The sequence below is a fragment of the Vigna unguiculata genome, chromosome 3 (genome assembly GCF_037176805.1).
Source record: "Vigna unguiculata cultivar grain cowpea cultivar isolate G323 ecotype 2 chromosome 3, ASM3717680v1, whole genome shotgun sequence".
Classification (NCBI taxonomy): Eukaryota; Viridiplantae; Streptophyta; class Magnoliopsida; order Fabales; family Fabaceae; genus Vigna; species Vigna unguiculata.
In genome coordinates, this window is record NC_140794.1 from 58823735 (window position 1) to 58845874 (window position 22140).

Genomic DNA, 22140 nt, shown 5'->3' on the forward strand with positions numbered 1-22140 from the left:
TATAATCAATATACAAAAAATTTGTAATTAAATGCCAGTATAAGTTGTTACAGCATATACTCTTTAATTTTAAAACAAATGTTTCACATTAATGACTTCTGATCTTGTTTTGCAGACTTTAAAGTCGTTTTCCACTTGAAGATAATTACAAGGAGCATTATATATAATTTATACAACATATTTGAAGCTAATTTCATTTGGTCAAAATCTTTTCGTTGAATATGATTCATGATTCACAATTAAAAAATTAGCCTCGTGATTCACAATTAAGAATAATATTGGTTACAATACAGGGACCTGATTTCTATTTTCTCTCTTAACCTGACAGCTATACAACATTTTCTCGAGGGGGTACCTATCAAAATCTCTATGAAAAAGGGAGCTAATTTCTATGTTACAGGAGAAAGAATTGAATCCTAAAGGAGAGGGATAGAGCTTTATACAAGGTGTCAAGGTACTACGGTTGGGGTTGGACTATGGTGCTTCGCAAATCCAAAAGGCCTCTGCTGTGGTGCCACAAAAAATATGCATGCCAATGGCTGTTCTACTGCCATAACATAAGACATGCCCTGCTACAAAACTTGTTCTTCAACCAACATAGAAGGGACTGGAACCATCACATTTACAGTATACACTGGACGCATACAATCACAGCAAGCATCCACTCTGCATCTAAATCTGGGAATTTGCAGGGTTTTCTCACAAAAATTATCAGTTGGCCACATAAATCCCATTTGAACAGCATGCCATCAAAGAATCAACTCTCCTAAGCCTGTTGTATGTTCAATTCCACAGGATGCAGGCGTTCATCATTCCAAGCCAATGTATCAGCTTGAAAGGCAAATTGCCACATCATCATCATCATCATCATTCAAAGGGAGAGGCTTCTTTACTGATCTCGGAAGCACTCCCCTTGCTCGGGTACATTCCTGCTCTTTGGCAAGACTGTGATGTTTGATGCAAAGGAGCAGAAAATCCAGTCGTCAACTATCTTTTGCACCCTTTTTTGTCAAGTTAACGCCCTTAGCCTTTTCCATTTCAGCCTCTTTCTCAGCTTTCTTCTTCTCTAACTCTGCTTGTTTGCCATTTTCTTCATGTGCTTTCCGGAACAACCTTATAAAATTTAGCAGGGTTGTGGTAACTGCAATTGTTAAACCACCGCCAATTACAAGTTAGCTTGAGTATAACAGAAAACGCGAGAATGTATTTCTGTAATGTTTGAAAATACATATGGATGATGGAACTCCTTTACATTTAGATTTTCCCTCTATTTAGCTAGTTCTGTTCTGTAGCAGTGCTTACACATAGATCCAATGAGGAAAGGAATTTCTATTACTTTAGCAACTCATTACCACACCTTTCATTTTACAGAAGGATTTGAAATAGTTCAGTACATTTTCATTAGAAACTCTTAGAAGTTGGGTTTAGCCTATGTCAACCTTACAAGGATTACATTGCTAATATTTCAAATTGATATGGAATATAAGAACACTTCCTCACACCAAACACCGAACATCTATAGTGTTAACAAATGCAGTTAATTCAACAACTCCCCCTAGTGCCTAGGAATAGACATCTACAGTGTAAGGTGACACAATAATATATCTAGGATAGACTCTAATACTATCTTAGAACTTGGATTTAAGCTTAACCTCATCCCAGAAACTAGTTCATAAGGTTGCTATCCGAGTCAAACTGGACAACATTGTGATATCTCTACTCTAGTTAATGTGAGACTCGATAGAAAACATTAACAAATAAATACAAGCATGCTTCCTTAACCCTAGACAAGAAAATCACATTTCTAAAACATCCTAATTTCTACAAAATACATACTTGTCTCAACCACAAATGCAACAGGTCATGAATACTTTCACAAGAAACATTACAGGTTAACACTCTATAATTTCATATGAAAAAAGGATGCGTTTGGAAGAGCTTATTTGGATTTATCTGATATAAGATTTTGTCTACATATTTGGGAGAGCTTATGATATATCATGAATTGTTTTAGCTTTGTATCAATAAGATCTTTAGAATAGCTGAAAATTCTTGCAACTTATTTGAAAACAGTTTAAGCCTATTTTCCATTCCGCTACAGAAATGACTTATTCATAAGTTCTTACATGATATAAACAATTTTAGTAAGCACTTAATGAAGTTGTTTACCAAACACACCCTAAGTAACCAGTGAAAAAGACCAGTGCCTTCGTATAGTACCAACAACATAACCATGTCAGTCACCAACTTACCTTGCTCAAAAGGGCAACGAGCAGGATCCTCACCAAAATATAGGGCAAGTGCATCAGCATTTCTACCCTGTCCATAGGCAAATTATACAATCTTTATATTTCTTCATATTGGTGCGTAATGTACAAAGAAGATAGTTAAGCATATTACCACTATAGCATATAGGTTTGTTAGAGATGCTACCTCTGACTCAGATACACCAATAAATTCTTTCAATTTCTGAACAGAACATTAAGAAAAAGTCAAAGGTACTGAAAATAAAAAGTGGATAATAAGCCATACAAAGTAGAATTATACTCATCCATGTAAATATGAAGGAAAATGTGGCCACTGATTAAAAAAATTAAAGTTCCACTTAACTTCAGCTTGACACAAATGTTTATTCAAGGCTAAAGCAACAATTGGAAATTTATAATTTGCTCATCACAACAAGGAGCTAATAGAATTAAGAAGAATCTGACAAGTAGCAATGCTGGCAAGCAAAATGTTCAGACATAGAATAAAGTGAAAATCGGTAAAGAAAAGCATTTGGAATTGTTGAGAAATAGAATGCATGGTGTAATTAGGAAAGTTCATCGTGTATATAGTTTATGTCAACTATATACAACTTTCAAAAGCATTAAAATCAAGAAACAATGAGCATACAAAAATTCCCGAAACACCAAAGCTTATCTTTCTCTCTCCATATCAGAAATCGTGACTTGTTTGAAATAGCCATGAGCAGAACACCAACAAGAAGCAAAGAACACAATCCTATCCAAACTAGCTCAGGGAATGAGCCACTCCTAAACATATGAGTAAAAAGTTCTAACTGAATAAAATAAATATCATATAAGCACCCTAACAACTGCACCCCAAAACATGGAAGGACACAACTGTTTTGACACCAAGTGAACAGCTGCGTTTCCTTTTAAAATACAAGTTTGGAATTTTGAGCTTCTTCTGGCTTTCTGTAGTTCAATTCTAACACCAGGTATGCTATCACCCTCGATATTTGAGGCAAAGTCAGTTCCCATTGTTAGCTGTTTTCCTTACAAATCAAAGGAAAAAACATTTGCCAGCTTCTGAAAACTGTTGTTTAAATCCACAATAAATTCCCTTACAAGTTGTATCAGAGGTATTTTACTTTTCTAGAATAAGCGACCAATAAGCACTTTGGGACCTCAAAGCAACAATATTACCTCTTAAATAAAGAGGAAAAGCATTACAAACTGTCAGCACAAAAATTGTATAGCGTAAAACACGATTAAATGTACATTTATATCTGATGCTAAAAATCAATGGCTGTGATAAGTAATCTAACAAAAGACTGTCACACACAATGAACAAAACAAGATGAGAAAAAATATGCAAGAGTCTGCAAATCTTCACATCTAACATGAACAACCCATGCACAGTCATAAACTTTCATAATTGCATGAACAACCACTACTTTGAATTCACTTTAAAAATTGAACTTTTCCCTTTTATTATTATCATTATCCTGATATAATGAAGAATCAAGAGACTGACATAAAAATTCTTAACACCTCATGGAAAACTGCAGAAACAGGTCCATCATTTGCACATGCAGCAAATTCTTGTTTAACTTTTTCTAATCCCTTGACGATTGCCTGCATCTCTTCTGCTAATGACTTCAATTGTATCTGAAAGAAGTGGTGCGCCCAGTCAATACATTGTAATATTATTACCCAAAACAGGTAGTTAAATTGTTCCATTGCAACAGCTTTTTCTTTCATCCATAAATGTAAATATAACTTTAACTTTGATCCATGAGTAAATGAAGGGTGTAATCATCCTACTTTTGCTGCATCAAGCAAATAGCAGCTTGTAAGCCTTGTACACATTAAGAAATGAAACCAAGAGATGCGGAGTAAATAAAAGGGATTCTGCAGGAACATCAATCAACATGTGAGCTCGTCAATGATATTTCACTTGATTGTGATTACAGGTAATTGCATATTTCACTAAGGTTTCTGTGTGTGCACACTTGGAAATTTAAAGAAAATTTCCTTTTTGTAGAAGCCACAACAAATGTTTAAAAAAAAAGTTTGGACCAGCCAATAGGACTGGTTTGTTGGAAACCAGACATATCAATGAGTTGATTCAATTATTGGATAAAAATGCTATTAAACAATATATATATATATATATATATATATATATTTTCTTATTATGTTGTTTAGAAATTTTTTTAATACTATTATTATTTAATTTATCTTATATATTACGTTAATTAGTTTTCCACTCTAACTATGTAATCATTATATCACACAATATGCTTTATTAGTTTATTATATTATATATTAATGTTGAAACAAATTTTATATTTTATATTAAATTTTTATTATTATTCTTTAATTTCATTATATCATTACTACTATGAGTTGATTATATTATGTTATTTTTACATAAAAAACAAAGAAAGAGTTGTGGACTCAAAATGGGGCCAACAATTCAAAACAGGCAGGCAAGAGATATAGAAAACACAAAACCCTAGTTTTGGCCCAACCTTTCAGCAGCTTATGAAAACACCGATACTTAATGTGCATCATATATATCGATATGTACCTAATACTGATACAATATGACTCTGCACAGATACATAATGATATGAAGAATGAAAACCTACGAAGCAGCAATACTTTTATCTGTTTCACGTATCTAGACAGCAATACTTTTGGATACTTCACCGGTAAGTGTTGGTGAAGTATCGAAGCTTTTAAAGCATTTATATCCAATAAAACTACAAGAAACATACAAATGTGTGATCTAGAAACAGTCTCTTCGTAAACCAAAGAGGGAATTGTTCTCTTTATGAACAATTTCAAAAAGTAATGAGATTGATAGCGGTACTCCAATATGTAAATGCTAGAAAGTAACTTACAATGATAACCACTTATATTTTTTAATTCAGCAATGTCTAAATTTGGTTTTTAGATTTGCACAATTGCAGTTATATATTTATGTTCTATAAACTTTAACACTTTTAAATATGTATATTGCATGCATTATATAATGTTATTTTAGAATAATTGTATGGCTGTATTGGATACACATCATATCTGATACATGTATGGAATCACTGCATCATAGTCAATTGCTATTAGCTAGGTTTGGCCCAAACAGACAACAGAATGCAAAGGAGTGGCAGGTTGCAATATTGTCAACAGCGAATGTAGTGGTGTCATGCTCAATGACAACAAATGCCACAGCCATGCCCAGGGACATAGAAGGTCACATAGCCTTGTTTGTCGATGGTGCAATTTTACACCACAACATCACAATTTTACACAATTTACCTTGTGAGTGGTGTTGTGATAGCCACAACATCCATGTGCTTTGTGATGAATGCATCAGGAGCAATAGGGGCCAATATGCTCCACCTCCTCAAACTCAAGACCTTGGTTTGGCTGGAACAATCAGACACATGTTGATGTTGGGTCTTTCAAGGGAGATTCGATATCAATGAAGTGTGATCAACCTATATAAGAGATTATAGCACTACCTCTTGTCCAGAACCTCAAGACAATGGATTTGTGGATCTTTTTCCTTACTTGTTCAACTTTCTCATTTTTACTAAATGATGGATTTAAACTCACATAGATTCCTAACAATCTACCCCTCAAGTGAGTCCCTTCTATGTTAGCACACTCCCCCTCAATTCTAACCTTTACTTGTATTGTTGTTTATCTTAATTGGTCATCTTACCTTAAACACCTGCTATGAAGACTTCGGATATAAAGAATCCACAAACCTAGGATTCTTCACTGACTCTCTGAATCCATCACCAAGATGAACCATAGATTCTAATAACCAATTGGGTCTTTCAAGAAAGGATTCACTAGAGATATTCGATATTAATGAGCTGTGAGTAACCCATATAAGAGATTATGACATCATCTCTTACTTAACCTTAAGGCAATGAATTTGTGGGTCTTCTTCCTTGTATGTTGTTCAACTTTCTTATTTCTTATTAATGTGGGACTCAAACTCACTTGGATTTCTAAGATTCATTCATGTTCTCAGTGGTTTCTTTTACACACACACACATACATGCTGATTCAAGGAGGTAAATTGTTTTTTTAGTCACTTCCTAGCTCACCAGCCTCCAAAACCAAGCCTATTGGAGTTATAAACTTATTTATAAAAGCTAGAAGGAATGTGCTCACTTTTACAAATAATGGGGAAAAGTGAAACTAAACCAACAAATCGGGAAAGTAATGCTAACAAATTGATCATCACCTTAGTGGAATCTTCCAGGCTAACAAGGTCTAGGTGGAAATCAAGGAGTTTGGGTGACTTTTCAGCTAGGACCTAGTGCCAAATAGAGGAGGAAAAAAGGTTAGCAACCAAATAATATCTTCATTTGTTGCAATTGACACTTATACCTTGCAGAGATAATGCATCAGTGTCATTTTACTGTTAGAAGCACGAGTGTCAGTGAGCTTTAAAAGGCTATCTAACTTGAATCCAACTGCAGATCCTGGAAAAAAAGAAATCATTTTATATTAATGCTTATCCATAAACTGGACATTCTACACTAGATAATAAGATCAAACAGAATCGTGTAAACCATTGACTGCTAACAAATAGATTTTGGCACCTTCTGTCAGTACATCCAGCAACAAATAATGACAATGAAATTGCCTTTAGTATAAAAAACTTACAGACTTACCCCTTGCTGTTCCTTGATTCAATGTATTACCCAAATAGAGTATTTTCTTCATTATCTCCTTCAGTTTAGCAGAATGTCGGACCTGTTACCAAGAAAAAAGTGCATATAGTCAAAGAAACTCAAACAAAACAACATTCATCGGTAGGAAATGTAAAGTACCTCTTCACAGGCAGAGTTAACAGTGTTTAAACTCTTCTTAAATTCCGTAAGCTGCATAACGTGCAAAGTATGATATCGGAAGGGAAAAGGCCAAATTCACTGAACATTCAGAAGTCAAAAATATATTACAGAAATCATCAGACCTGGGCGCCAAACTGAATCTTGAAGGCAAATACTCTTAATTTTGACTCCACCCTTGGCACCTTCATCAACTCTATAAAAAACTGAAACATCACAAAATATATTATATGTAATATATAATATATAATATACATAAATAATATATAATATACAATAGGAACTTAAATGGAAAAAAAATCTCCAAAAGAATTTATTTACTTCCCAAAAATCACTTTTCTAACACAAAAAACAAGGCAGCATCAACAAACTGTCATTTCATTACATAAATAAATTTTGAATTTATATACATTGACTTTTTAATAAACCAAACTGCTTACTAACATTTTCTTTTCTATTGGATGTGGACCACAGATTAGGATCATCATGTCTTTCTATTTAAATATTTATTTAATTCCATTTATTGTTTCTTTATCTTCCCAGATCTTGATGAGATTTTCGTATCAGAATCAGATTTCATGTCCTTTACATTAATATTTTTAGTAGGATAATTGTTACTTGCGAGGATACTTCATTTTTTATGTTATCAATTAGGACAATTGTTAGATATAACACAATCCTATTAATTAAAGATATCTCCGTAACCTATTAAAAGGGCAGGCTCGAGTAGAATATTATCAATGAGAAATAATTTGTAAAAGAAACTTGAATTAGTTTAGGAGGAGCTTTGTAAAAGACAAGTGTGCCTTCCCCTTTAACGAAAAGATTGCAAGAAAAAGTCTCCCATGACCTGATCCTATGCAAAGGTTCATGACAAACAATTGCCAACCATTAAAGATTCTAGTATTTCATCCCAACCAAAATATGAAAAACCCTAGAGCCAAATACTCTAAACTTAACACACAATAATTGGTCAAAGATCTTCAGGGAACCCAATCTCCACCAAAATAAAACAGAACACATTACTGGCTACAAAGAAATGCAAGAACAAATGAGAACCAATTTCAGAACAATGATCAGCTCTTATCACCAAATAAACACTTTTATTTGAATAAGTATGAAAATAAAAGACTACTTCACTTCATTTTGCACGATAAAACTTGGATTGTTTAAGCCCATAGAAAGATCTTTGTAGTTTGTTAAATAATCCAAACTATCCTGAGTAACGAGTATGGGAGGTTGTTTCATGTAAAATTCTTCAAGTTCTCTATGAAGATAAACATTTGTTTATATCTATTTGGAAAAACTCAAGTCTCACATCAACTAAAGGCAAGTTAAAAATTATACAACACTCTTTCATGAAGAATAACCCAAGTGCCATTGGAGAATTCTTCAATAAAAGTAACAAAATATAAGAAAAACTAAAGAAAGACACAACTAGTTCCCTGTACATTTGAATAGATAATTAATAAAGGAAAAACAACACATCCTTAAACTAGCTTTGGAAGGAAGAATGGACATATTGACCAACTGACATGACTCAATTCAAAGTTATCTTTACACGATTCCAAACCATTTGCTTCATTCTTGACAAACTTGGGAGACCTAATAGTTCATAAAGAAGGTTTGGAGAGTTGTAATTCAAGTTATAGAAGTATTTGATTAAAGGTAATAAAAACCACATGATTCTTGCCCTACACCAATTACTCATCCTAGACCAGGTTTTGGCATAGTAAAAGAATCAACACCAAAGGTTACTATACAATTTAGAGAGCAAGTTGACAAAGGGAGATCAACCTAAAAGGAAAGAGAAAAAACAAAACAAGCACCATGTTGGTAATCTATGCCCTTCTTCTGAGATGTTTAATATTACAGAGTTCAGTACTCTCGAGAATCTTTGTATCTCTATTTAGTAGGGTATTGTTCCTTCGATCATTCCTGTTTTTTGGTTATCTCCTCCTTGTCATTGTATGACGTGCAATATTGATGGTGCTGCTCATGGCGCACCTGGTCTTGCTGCGTGTAGGGGGTTGTTTAGGGATAAATCTGCTACTTCTCTTGGATATTTTACTAACTATGCTACTGTGAAAACAGCTATATATGCAGAAATTTTTGGTGTTACTCGTACTGTTGGAATAGCAGCTGAGAAAAAATACCATAGCCTACGGCTAGAATGTGATTCTATGTTGGTGATGCAAGTTTTCTCCAATCATCAGAAGCTTAAGGGTACGAGATTTCATGTGTCTGACAAACTCGTTTATTTTGGGGTGACACACAGATGTACTAGGTGATGGGATTTTATTCCTAATTTTATTTAGTTTGATTTCTGTAGGAATAGACTGAATCTACCTAGTTATGTTTCTTGAGTAGGTTTTGGTATAGTCCCCCATTCGATTTGTATTTTTTATATTCTTTATGATATGTGAATTTAAGTATGCTGCAAATGACAAAATAATTCGGGATGTCAAACTAGTTGGCGTAGAAACTAATAATTTTTTGTATAGCTTCTTTGCTTTTGTTCTTAAAAAAATAAAAAAACTTATGATATTTTTCCTTATTTAAACAATCGAGAGAAATAATTTTGGCCCCTTGATGAACAAAGACATGTGACCAGTAATGAATAGTGAATAGTTCGGGGGTAAATGATGACAGCTGTTATTAACAGTGCACAAATGAACAATACAGGTGGGTCAGATCAGAACCAATGATTCAACCTCCAAGACTTTATAGGATCTGATTTTCTCAAGGCACTTGCTTGCAAGATCTGATTCAAAAGTTAAATACATTTCAGTGCTAGTCATAAGACTTTAAAAGCTAGTCATTAGACTCATTCCAAAATTTACAACTGGTGTTCTACCAATCAATCTTATGATAAACCCATTAATCACAAACCAAAGAAAATCCTTCATAATCTTCTCAATCCTATAAGCAACTACCACGGAATGCAAAAGAAATAGATAATACAGTGGATGCTATCCAGCTATACCATATGGCGGTCAATGTTATGCTTTAAAGGGACACATGTGAGAAAGGTCGGATTAGAAAAAAAGAGAATTAAAATGGATGTGTATTGTGCAAAGGAGAGGAAGACCAGAAAAGATATGGGGGGAAGTAGTCAAGGGAGATCTCAAGGTAATAATATTTCTGAAATTTTGTTTTTATCCGTGCTAAATGGGCATCTTGTGGTCCACGCAGTTAACCTTACCTAGAAGGATAAGGCTGTTATTATAAAGGTAATTGAGTTCCAAAATATAAGTACAACCACTCAATAAAGGAAGCACCCCTCCAACATTTGAACCACTTGAAAATCTTTTTGATGACAAATTCATAAATGGAATGAAAAATTCATAAAATAGGTGAAGGACTGTCAGAATTTGGCGACACAACAAAAAAGAAAAAGACATGGCTAAAATCTAAAAATCTATGTAAAAGCACAATAAAAAGCACTTTCTGAAAGGTTCATCTTTAACCCAAAAAAATAATTCAAAACATCCAAGAATCGAAAGAGAATCAGTAAAGAAATTGACATTGACATTCAAATCCTTGCCGGCGAATTTAATTGTTTTGTAGTGCTTTAATCTCAAGATTTGACTATTTATACCAAGAGTCCTGCAATTACTAAATTTGAATAGACTACACATCAATTCTTTTATGCAATCATTCCTCCCACCTCCCTCTCAGATTTTGTTGCAGACAATACTGGCCAAACAAACTGGCTAATACTAGATAGTTTTATCAATATTACAAGTTTAATTTTTCCCTAAACTTAAATTGTGAGAATTTCATCCCATCACCAATATTCTAAAGGAAATTTTACTTTCAAATAGCTCATTCACCGTTCATGAAACCTGACGATACCACATGGCATGAGTCAAATACATATAACAGTAAAAGGAAGCATGTATAATTCTATTACCCACGATCTCTGCTCATAACCAACATATATATTGTTATGACTGAAATAAACTATTGCACACCTGTTCACACTTCCCCAAAAGTTCCTTGTCACCGGTGTATCCCTAAACAACCATAAACAAAAGGAATCAAAATTGGAAATCAAACAAATCAAAGCAAAAGGAACAAAGTAATAGAAGATACCACAAAATAGAAACTTTAGGGTACGTTCGGCAGGGTTGCAAGTTTTCAGCTTTTTGTTTAAAGATGCAATTTCAAAATCAAAACAAAGCATGTTTTACAAAAATGAATTTGAAATGGCTTTTAACTCATTTTCAAAACCAAAAACAAAAATATTTATGAATTTAGTTTTCAGTTTTAGAAAACCACATCTCAGTAGCTTTGACTATGGTCCTTCCCATCATCATCACAGCCACTTGCACCACCTTTATCACCACCATCATTGCTACCACCATTGTCTCTACTCCTACCACCATTACTACCTAAACTGCCACCACCACCACCACCACCATCAGCATCATCACTATTAACATTGTTGTCACCACTTTTACTGTCACAAACATCACTACCACCTCTACATGCACCACCATTATGAATGTTGTTATTACTTCGACAACCATCAATAATAACACTACTACTTCCACCACTATTGTTATTTTTACTACCACTTCTAACATGGTCAAGGCTAAAACATATCTTTAAACTAATTTTAACCAAATAGGGAAGTTTTAATCTAATTTATTTTGAAACTAGAAATTAGAAAAAAGATACTAATTTTCAAAACTAAAAACTAATTTTTACAACTAAAATGGTTGTAGTTTCTAAAACCTTTTGAAATTTATAACTCAGAACCACCCTAAACGAACCCTTGATTATTAAAACAAGATGTAAGGAGGGATAAATTTATTAAACTTCACCTTTATAAGATCCATCTCCTCTTTTGTAGGACAAAACTTAATAAGATTTTCCACTTGATCAACATCTAATACTGACTCGTCCAAAGCCAGTACTGCAGCCTGAAATATCCCGTCAGAATGTGTTATAAAAGATAATACCTACCACTGATAGATACAGGTTGAGATTTAGAAGTTAGAAAAGTTTGAAGCAGATATGGAGTCCAAAAGATTGTTTATCTACTATCAGCAGTTCAGTACTAATATTCATCTTCCACATATTTTAAGAACCAGTCTTAATGAAAGCAAAAAAGAATTAGTTCACCATAGTGCTTCATGAAAAAGAAAAAACAGTTCTTTTCATAAAAAAAAAGAAAAATACTTATCTTAAATAACTATTCCTAGATGATTGTAAAAATATTCCCACATCAAAGTATCAGCTTACCATCATATCGGGAAGTGGCATCTTAACCTTAGTGAGCATAATTTCAGTATTATTAGCCCTCCTTAGATCAACCTAAAATCAATAATACAAACACACAAGTTATTGACAGGTTAACAGGGAATCAAATGAAAATCAATTCAATGATAGCTTTAAGGTTTATATCAAAAATCAAGTTTTGAAATATTCATGTTTGTGTGTAGAATAATACCAAGGTGACTCTGTCAGTTTTAGATCCAGCAGATTTGCCCTTCCCTCCAGATTTTCCAGCATCAGCAGGTTTTGGAACATTTAAGGAGAAAAGCTTCTCTAGCTCTGAAAAATCGAACTCTGGTGCACTAAGAACATAAAACCAGTCATAACAAAATATAGGGAGATAAATAAGATAGAGAAAATCATACAATTATACATAATTGAAAAGGCAAACATGTTCAACAGTAGAAAAGACACATTACATTTGTGGTTCTCCATGTCTTTGTAATTCTTCCCATAAACTTCCTTGTAGTGCCCTTGTAACCTTGCTCCAATGTAAAGGCTTTAAAGAGGATTTACGGGCTGCAGGCCCTGTAGGGCGCCCAATCCCACGTCCTCCCCCTCTTGGATCAACTCCAGCATTTGCACCTTTTGCACCAAATGGCGGAGGTGGCGGAGGTCCACCCCCAGGAGGTGCAGGAGCACCAGGAACACCTGGGGGAGGTGGAGGACCTCGACCACCAGGAGGAGGTGGAGGAGGTGGTCCTCTACCACCAGGAGGTGGAGGTGGTGCTCCAAACATTGGGGGGGGAGGAGGAGGTGGTCCTCTACCACCAGGAGGTGGAGGTGGTGCTCCAAACATTGGGGGAGGAGGAGGAGGTGGTCCTCGACCACCAGGAGGTGGTGGTGCTCCATACGATGGAGGGGGTGGAGGAGCGGGTGTTCCATACATGGGAGGAGGTGGAGGAGGTGGTGCTCCATACATTGGAGGAGGTGGAGGAGGTGGTGCTCCATACATTGGAGGAGGTGGGGGAGGTGGTCCTTGACCGCCTGGAGGAGGAGGTGGGGGAGGTGGTCCTTGACCGCCTGGAGGAGGAGGTGGTGGAGGTGGTGTGCCATACATCGGTGGAGGTGGTGGTGGAGGTGGTGCTCCATACATTGGAGGTGGAGGGGGTGGTGGGGCTCCACTTGATGGAGGAAGAGGTGGTGGAGGTGGCGGTGGAGGTGGGGCTCCATTTGATGGAGGAAGAGGTGGTGGTGGAGGAGGTGGGGCTCCATTTGATGGAGGAAGAGGTGGTGGCGGGGGAGGTGCGGCTTTATACATTGGAGGAGGTGGAGGCGGGGCCACACTTGATAGAGGAGGAGGTGTGGGTGGAGGTGGTGGTGGTGGAGCTTGACTAAAAGGAGGTGGTGGTGGTGGTGGAGGAGGACTATTGAAAGGAGGTGGAGAGGGAGGTAATGAAGTTGTACCAAAAGGAGGAGGAGGTGGTGGCGGAGGTATAGGTGGTGAAGTTGAATATATGTGTGAATTAGCTAAAGGTGGTGGAGGGGGAGGTATAGGTGGTGTAGCTGAATATATATGTGAATTGGCTAGGGGAGGGGGAGGGGGAGGGGGAGGCGGAGAAAGGGGTTGAGTTGGAGGTGGGGTTGCTGGTGGAGGTGAACCTTTATATGATGCAAATGGGGGTGTTGGGGGAGGAGGGGGTGGAGGAGGTGGAGGAGGTGGAGCCCTATTTGTTGAAGCTGTAGGAAACATGGGAGGAGGGGGAACCGACGGAATTTCATTCTTTGGAAGAGGTGATGCTAATGGTGTCAAAGGAGGAATGGATGAAACTTCATACCTTGGAGGTGGTGGCGGTGGAGGAGGCTGTGAAGGGATCACTGCAGTAACCACTTGAGAAACATCCAGTGTAACATCGATGCTTGCAAATGGAAGAGGGGTTGTAGGAAGTGTTAAAGATACACTAGTCTCTTCAACTATTGATGAAGCCACAGATTTCCTAGGGGATGGGAAAGGTACTAAGCTCCCTACATTTTCCCCAAAAAAGGGGGGCGGGGGTGGTGGTGGGGGTGGAGAGAAAGGAAGAGAAGTTTCAGGTGGTCTCATAAATGTTGTTAAAGTTGAAGGTTGAAATGGTGGTGGTGGAGGAGGTGGTGGTGGTGGTGGCATGAGGGGCCCTTTCCCACCCAAAGAAGATGGTGATACTACAGGAGATGGAGAGCCTTGAGCTGATACACCGTCCTTTAATGATGAGGATTCAAAAACTTGAGAAGAGACTCTACTGTGAGCTGGAGGGGGAAGGGGAGGAGGTGAGGAAGGATGTAGCAGTTGTTCTGAGCTCTGCTCTTGCGCTGGAGTATCTGACTGAAAAGATGTCTCTTTAATTGATGACAATGGTGATGGTAGACCTTTTTCATCTATTTCTGCTGCTATATAGCCAGAAGATTTTGAAGAGGCCACCTTCCGGCTTTTTAGGTCATTTGTTTTGTCAATAGAAGCAACAACTGCAGAAACAACAGGAGCAGATAAGGATCTTGTTTTGGCATCTTCCATTTTCTCTTTTGTGGAAGACAAATTTATCAGTGCAGCTGGTGCACTATTATTCCTTGATGGTGGATAATAGACGTGCATTGAATTTGTATAAGAACCCTTGTTAGAAGGAATCCATCTAGTTACTGCATTTGGCTTAGCTTGTTTTGCCTGAAAACCATGGGTTTCTTGCTGTTTAGTCTTTTGCTTTGCTGCAACTGTATCTCCAACTGGCTTCGAGTTGGATGGAGGTTGTTTCTTGGCAGTAGATGGAAGTACTTTCCCATATTTTTGTTCAGCCAAATCAGGCATCTGGTTCCCAGCCTTGGAGTCTGGCTCCTTCTCTGTTACCTCCTTATCTTCATCATATTCATTTTCAGTGACTGCAAATTCCTGTTGCACATGCATGGTAACTTCCTTTGTTTCCAGAGGAGGTTTCATCATATCAGAAACAACTGCAGTGGAAGGTGACTTAATTTCTCCATCATCCACAGCAATGTCCTTCACTGCATGAGGGTCTGAATCTACGCTCCCATCAAATTTATAGTTATAGTGAGCATCATCAATAGAGATGTCTTTCACAGTATTGATACCAGGATCCATCTTGTAAACCTGCTTGGTGATCTTGTCATCTGGTGGACAATCCTCAAAATTATTAGGATCAGACTTATGCCTCCAGACCTCTTTATGAGTTTCATCATTCACAGCATTTTCATGGAAAGCCTGAGAATAATACTCTGTCTTACCTTCTTGTGCATCAATTACACTGCTGAAGATCTCTTCTACTTCATAGAACTCATCAGGTGAAGCACTTTCTGTCTCAGCACTCTCAATCTCATTTGCATCTTCACTCACCGTGACTGTGGTTAGATCAGGTATAACAGCATCAGCGTCCAAAAAAAGCACCTGATACAGATATGAGTACGTGTTCAACTCCTACAGCTCCAGAAAATGGCCTTTGTGGAAGAATAACAATAACTTACCTCTGCTTTGAAGTCCTTGGGAAATAGGTCCTTTGCCTCCCACAAAATATCAATTTCATCACGGTTCAGCATCAAAATATTTGACCGCACAAATGCAGTATGAAACATAACTCTAAACATCAATTCCTCACGAACAAAATCATCACTTAAATGTATGCACTCAAGAACCACATCCCCTTGAACACGACAACGCAAGTCAATTTTCACGAGCATACACTCTGCCTGTGATTAAAATTTAATAAGAGGACGCTCTATCTAATCAATTCACAATTCAGTATCAATAGTGGAAATTTATATGGCACCTGTAGGTAGTGGCGAACATGTTTTTTGGATTGTGAAGTTGAAAAAAGAAGCTTTGAACTTCTAGTGGCAGAAATTGAAGGGTCTTGACCATAAACACGTACAACGGGCCTGCAACCTTTTCCATCGTCAAATATTGGAAGGACTCTAAGAATCAGACAATCCAAAAATAAGGGTGTTTCCGATGGTGGCCATTCAGCGCCCAAACTTCTCCTGGAAATATACTGAAGATATCTTAAATGGGAAGCTTGTGGATTCAAAGGACACAAAATGTGTAGTAGTTCTTTTGGAGCTTGCTTGTAGACCATTTCAAGAGTCTTTTGCTCCCCGCTGTACTGTTTCCGGTATAACAGAAGACCTGCTAGCATAAATGCCAGCACGGGCCAACCTCCCCTTTCACAATGCATCAAAAGCACATTTTGTTGCCCCTCCAGAGACAACCAGCTTTCACTTGATCGAAGGAAGTGATGGATCATCTCTAACGGCAGAACAGGACAACCCTCATACTGCCGAGGGTACTCCATAACTGTCATGTCATACTGAGAAAGTATGTCTGAGATTTGGCCGCGTCTCTCCCCTTCTCTGAAGTTGAATACCATGAAAGAAGCATCTGGAAAGTAATCCTGTAGCTGAGCCACAATCCCCCCCATATAAACTCTATATTCATCTTCTTCCAAGACATCCGGGGAGAAGCAACAATCAAAAACTGCAAAAAATGGGTATGGAATAGTCAGATACTACCAATTCGGTAACTAGGGTACTTATTTACAACTTTAAAAATCATGTTTTCATTTCAATATCAAGTTAGAAAACCCAAAGGCAATAAGCAAAGAAGAAAGAATTTCTTAACAGAGAACACTGTTTCATTTTGCCAGTATACATCTTTGCAACAAGGAAAAAAAAAGGGAATTGTTGCAAGCCATAAAAAAATGTCTTAAAGGACACACTAAATGGCCTCAGTTTAAAATCTTCCAGAGCTCATCAAACAGCAACCTAATTGATAACTGACCACCATGAATCACATAATGCTTTATTTTTACTTCTCCAGAGTAATTAGTGTCCTACAATAAAGCAAGAGAGGAAACTAAGAAGTCCAAATTAAAAAAAAAAAAAAAAAAAAAAGGTCCACCCTGTTGTAGCTCCACCGAAGGCATTGGTTTGAAATGACATTAATGAAATTTAACTAAATTAGCTTCTAAACATTAAAACGAGTCCTAAAAGCTACAAAATCAGCTGCCCCTTAACTTGGAGAGTTGAAAAAGTAACGGATGAACGCTTCCGGTGCATTCATGAGCTGAATTGTGCAGAGAAAACAGAACAATCAATGAAGAAATAGAAAATGGGGAAAGTAAAAACCAGAGGGAAATGGAGAGAAAGCAAACCATAAACTCTCTCGGAAATCTCCAGAAGCCGATCCGGCGGCTTCCGGTAGAAGAACCTTCTGAACAGCGCCATCTGATGGCGCTGTTTCTACCCCGATCGGATCCAAACCGGTAATTGGGTTGGTCCACCACCAAGATCAAAACTTTTTGCCCCCAACAATTGAAGCCGCAGATCTTGCAAATACCCAATTCGATCAGAGGACAATAGAAGTCGGAAATGCTCAATTTAGAGGCAGAAGAGAGCAAAAGCAAAGGTGGGTGACGTGATCCAATGGAAAGCTGAATTGAAGAAAAACAATAGTCAAAGAATTGAATTCTAAAATGAAAATAATAAATTAAAAAAACCGAATTGAAGGGGATAGAGGGGTAGAAGAAAAATTGAAGTGAAGTAGAAGTGGAATGCAAAAAAGGTAATAAACCTTTATCTTGTTTCTTCTTTCTTTCTCTTTTTTTGGTAAAGCGGGGTGAGAAAATGTGATTACAATGTGAATGGGGGAAGGGGTAACGGAGAAGAGGGAAAGGGAAGAAGGAAGCGTAGTGAACTGAAAAGAAGAATATGAACACTCGTTGGAAGTTAGACCCGTCTCTCTTTCTCTTTCTCTTTCTCCTTCTCTCTCTTTGCCTGTGTGTTGTGTTGTGTTATGTTGCGTCTCTCTGCAACTGCATACAGACAACATATTTTGCCCAAGCTGGGCTTGATGCCACCCTTGTCTACGTGGTTGCTGACGTGGCACCTTACTTCGACATCTTTAACTCCAACACATCCAAAATTTAACAGTTCACTTTTTAACGTAGTTTTCTTCTACGTTTCAATCTAATTTTTAACCTCTTATTATTTCATTCATATTTTTATTAACTTTTTTGTACTGATAATTATGTAAATTTCATATAATTTCTTATTCATTAATATCATAAAAATAATCAATAATGGAAAACTAAACTCTTTAATATATGTATATATATATATAAAAAGAACATTTAATAGAAATTAATTAAACAAATGTATTGTATATTGTTAAATTATTTGAATATATATATATATATATATATATATATATATATATATTAATTAATGTTAAGATAAATAATATAACTACAATGTAATGTTCTAAAAAATGTTATCAAATTGGAACAATTAAAATATAACTTGAAATTCAAGACTCTTTATTACTCGTTAAAAATTTTATATATACAATTAAAATCTTGAACTTAGAAAAAAATCATTACTCTAACAATTTCACTTAGATTCACAATTAGGGATTAATTAATACATACAAATCTATCCGAACAACAATTTAGATTATATATCGTTTTGATTTTGGTTCATTTGGATTAACCTAATCATAGTCGGATCCCTTAACTAGTAGATAAATTCTCACACTAATTAACTCAGCTTATATTTAATGTCAATAATATCAATATAAAATAAACAACATCGTATATGTATGAAAAAATAATTTTTTGACTACTAAATTTTTTGACAATTTTTTTTTATAATTTTAAGTGTCATTTTTAATTAATTATTGTTTTTTAATTTTTTTTCTCAAAATTTTAAAATTACTTAAAAAATAACATCTCCACTTATGTATGAGACAGCTTTCGTTATCCACTTAGCACTGATTTCGTATACTTTTATATCTCCAAAAAGGCAAAATACTTGCATAGTAAATATGTATATCTTTAAAAAGCATTGAATGTCCCTTAAATTTATAAAAAAATAAAAAATAACAATAACACCACTTTTAGCTCTTAAAAAACTCTCACTTCGTTATATTTTTAATAAAACGACATCTGCTATCTTTATACTTTTAATGAAATGTCAGTTGTTTCTATTATTTAATCTAAAAATAATGTATTGACTAAAATTTTATTAAAGATAAAAATTTTAGAAAAATGAAATTTAAAATTATAAAAACTAAATATTTTTTTATGGATGAATATTAAATGGCTTCATTCAATTTTCCTTCAAATGTCATTCATATTTTTTATTGTTTTAAAATAAAATTTTTATCTCTTATATTAACAATATTAATGTTTGCATTTATTTTTTATTTTTTTACAAAACATTTATACTTGTCTTGGACTTGAAGAGAGCACTCCAATGGAATTATGCTTCGGTATTTCCTTCCAAATCTAATTTTGTCCTAGAAAAATCAAGGTAGGGAAAGTTATATTCTATTATAGATTTTGATTAGAGGTAATTTAGATTGAAGTTGGTGATTTGATTGAAGATAGATTACGGAAATGGTTTTGACAAAAAGAAAGAAAAAAGTAAGTCCATGGTATTGTTTTGTGGTGTATCGGTGTATTAAAATTTTGAAAAATATACTTCAACAAAAAAAATCTAACAAATTTTGACAAATTATTTATTTAGGTAAAAAGAAAGTAAAACTTTATTACTTCATCTTGATTAAAAAATAAAAAATATATTTATTTTAATTATATTTATGAAAATTTTGTCAGATTTATAAAAACACATTTGTCAAAATATAATTTTTCTAAATTTTTATAACTTATTGAATACTAAAAGAAATTATAATTTTTAATTAAATTTTTGTCGTTTAATTTTTTGGTTGTTAAATGGATAGCATATTATTATTTTGTTTTATTATTTTACTTAGTTTGACATGTAAATTTATAATTTTATAATTTTAAATATTTTATTATCATCAAATTATACAATTAAACTACAAAGTCAATAATTTATTTATACTCAAGTAAAATTAATATAATCATCTTCATTAAAAATGACAGCTTTCATTCACCATGTCAAAAGTAACTTTTCTGTTAGGAATATAGATATTACGTGATACCATTAATATCTTTTTTATTGGAGATAATAAACACCGATAAGACTTGAATTTAATCACATAAAGCATTGAGACCACTATCAACCAAAAACTTTAAAGCAATGGGTTTATGGGTCTTTTATCCTTATATAGTACTTCACTTTCTCATTTTTAGCTAATGTGGAACTTATACTCACACTTGAATTCCTAACACAGTGCTAGTAGCTCATTATCTAACACAATCTCCACATCAACTCACCATATCCTCAAAACTACTTAAGTGTTTAGTCACTAGAAAATCATCATTGTATTTAAAGTTTACTAACTTCCTACTAAATAATGTTTTGTTCAAGAAATTTTAGACTCAAACAACTTTTTTAATCTCTTTCATAAGTTATAAGTTAAAGTTTCACCAAATACATAATGATAAACATATTGATCTATCCATTATGTGATCACGCTAATAGTTTTCATATTTAACTTTTTCCGATTTCCATCATTTATTTGTTGGTTTAACACTTGTTCCTAAAAAAGATTATATAGATATTTGCAAAATAACAAATCTTTCATACATGAATTTCATATTGAATAATTGGTAGAATCCAATTTAATCATGGTTCGAGTATTATCACCATCTCTCATCTTCAGAGCACATACTAAAGATTCTAACTAAAATCTCTGGTACTAGTTATTAGAAAGACAAGACAAATAACAAGTGAAATCAACACTCAAATGAATTATTCCCTATGTAAATAATATGTAAAATAATTAAATGCACAAAACATAGAAGAAAAAAAATCAATAAACACCAAAAAAATTTAATGTGAAAAAAGTCCAATACAAAAGAAAAACTCTCATATATAATCTAGAAAAAACTCTCACCAAGCCATCATCTATATTCAAAAAGTCAATCCATATCAACTTTAAAAATAGACAAGGAAATTATAATTCACATATGATGGGCTTTTGTGATGTTATTAGGGATAACAACGGATTGAGTCGGATACGAATAGTGCTTACTCGCAACCTAATTCGAAAAAAAAAAATTAATCTTTTACTCGCCCTTTTATTTGTTGAGTACTATTTAAAAAATATTCGTGGATTTTTTAAAATCCATGTGTATCCGCATACCCACCAATATTTTAAAAAGATATATATTTTAAATTTTTTTAAAATAAAATTATAAAAAATATAAATTAAATTAAATATAAATTAATTTTGATTTTAATTAAATTTAATATAATAAAATATAATTTTAATTTTAAGTAAATTATCTTAATAAAATTTAAAATAAATTTTAACTTTTATTTGTTGCAGATAATATATTTACATCCGATCCATTTATAAACGGATATTAATATATTTGATATTGAGTAATAACTATCAGAAATACTATCCATAGTAAATTTTATAAAAAAAACTCACAAACACATATTTTTATCTTCCCTAAATGTTACTACGAAGACGTCCACAATCACGACAATAGAAACGTAAAATGTAAAATGTTTGAGAAATGAAATAAAAGAGGTATTCGTCGTGGTTTAGGTGTGGCAATCCAAAAAAAGTGTAAAATGGAAAGATGGAGATTGGGATTGGGATTGGGTCCTTGGCACAGTGGATGAGACACGAGACACGCCCCATTCATTCCAATCAACTTCAACTTTTTCTCACCTTCTTTTTTATTTCAAACAACCATCATCTTTTCTACAACATTTTTCTTTCTCTCACTTTTTTATTCTATTTATTAATTTCACTTTTAATGCTTAACACAAATCTGTTCTAATAAGATTCAAGAATGTTGCATTCCGATCACACTTTGCCGTTGTTT

The 22140-nt window shown here is 34.6% G+C and overlaps 1 protein-coding gene across 7 annotated transcripts; it reads right to left on the bottom strand.

Annotated features, from left to right (window-relative positions):
• Positions 1 to 232: 232 nt before the first annotated feature.
• LOC114178199 (actin binding protein) lies at positions 233 to 18222 on the bottom strand. Of its 7 annotated transcripts, none has more exons than XM_085671423.1 (19): positions 17943 to 18222; positions 17524 to 17802; positions 17387 to 17435; positions 16144 to 16847; positions 15842 to 16063; positions 12811 to 15764; positions 12567 to 12693; positions 12359 to 12430; positions 11938 to 12036; positions 11083 to 11124; positions 7231 to 7311; positions 7088 to 7138; positions 6929 to 7010; positions 6642 to 6736; positions 6496 to 6567; positions 3780 to 3896; positions 2401 to 2469; positions 2253 to 2319; positions 233 to 1141 (listed from the first exon to the last, which is right to left on the bottom strand). In XM_085671423.1, the coding sequence occupies exons 1-19, from the start codon at positions 18198 to 18200 to the stop codon at positions 984 to 986; spliced, it is 5598 nt and encodes a 1865-aa protein (XP_085527549.1). In that variant the 5' UTR covers positions 18201 to 18222; the 3' UTR covers positions 233 to 983. The 7 variants fall into 7 exon arrangements, 2 of the variants coding, with proteins under 2 accessions (XP_085527549.1, XP_085527551.1); XR_014993946.1 differs by having other exon boundaries at positions 909 to 1141; positions 3763 to 3896; XM_085671425.1 differs by lacking the exons at positions 17387 to 17435; positions 17943 to 18222 and having other exon boundaries at positions 17524 to 17726.
• Between the last annotated feature and the right edge of the window lie 3918 nt (positions 18223 to 22140).

Coding starts and splice junctions, on each gene's coding strand:
- LOC114178199 (XM_085671423.1), bottom strand. CDS start 18,200: ATGTTGTCTGTATGCAGTTGCAGAGAGACGCAACATAACACAACACAA. Junction 17,436..17,523: donor GATTTCCGAGAGAGTTTATG/GTTTGCTTTCTC, acceptor TGCACAATTCAG/CTCATGAATGCACCGGAAGC. Junction 2,320..2,400: donor CAAACCTATATGCTATAGTG/GTAATATGCTTA, acceptor GCCTATGGACAG/GGTAGAAATGCTGATGCACT.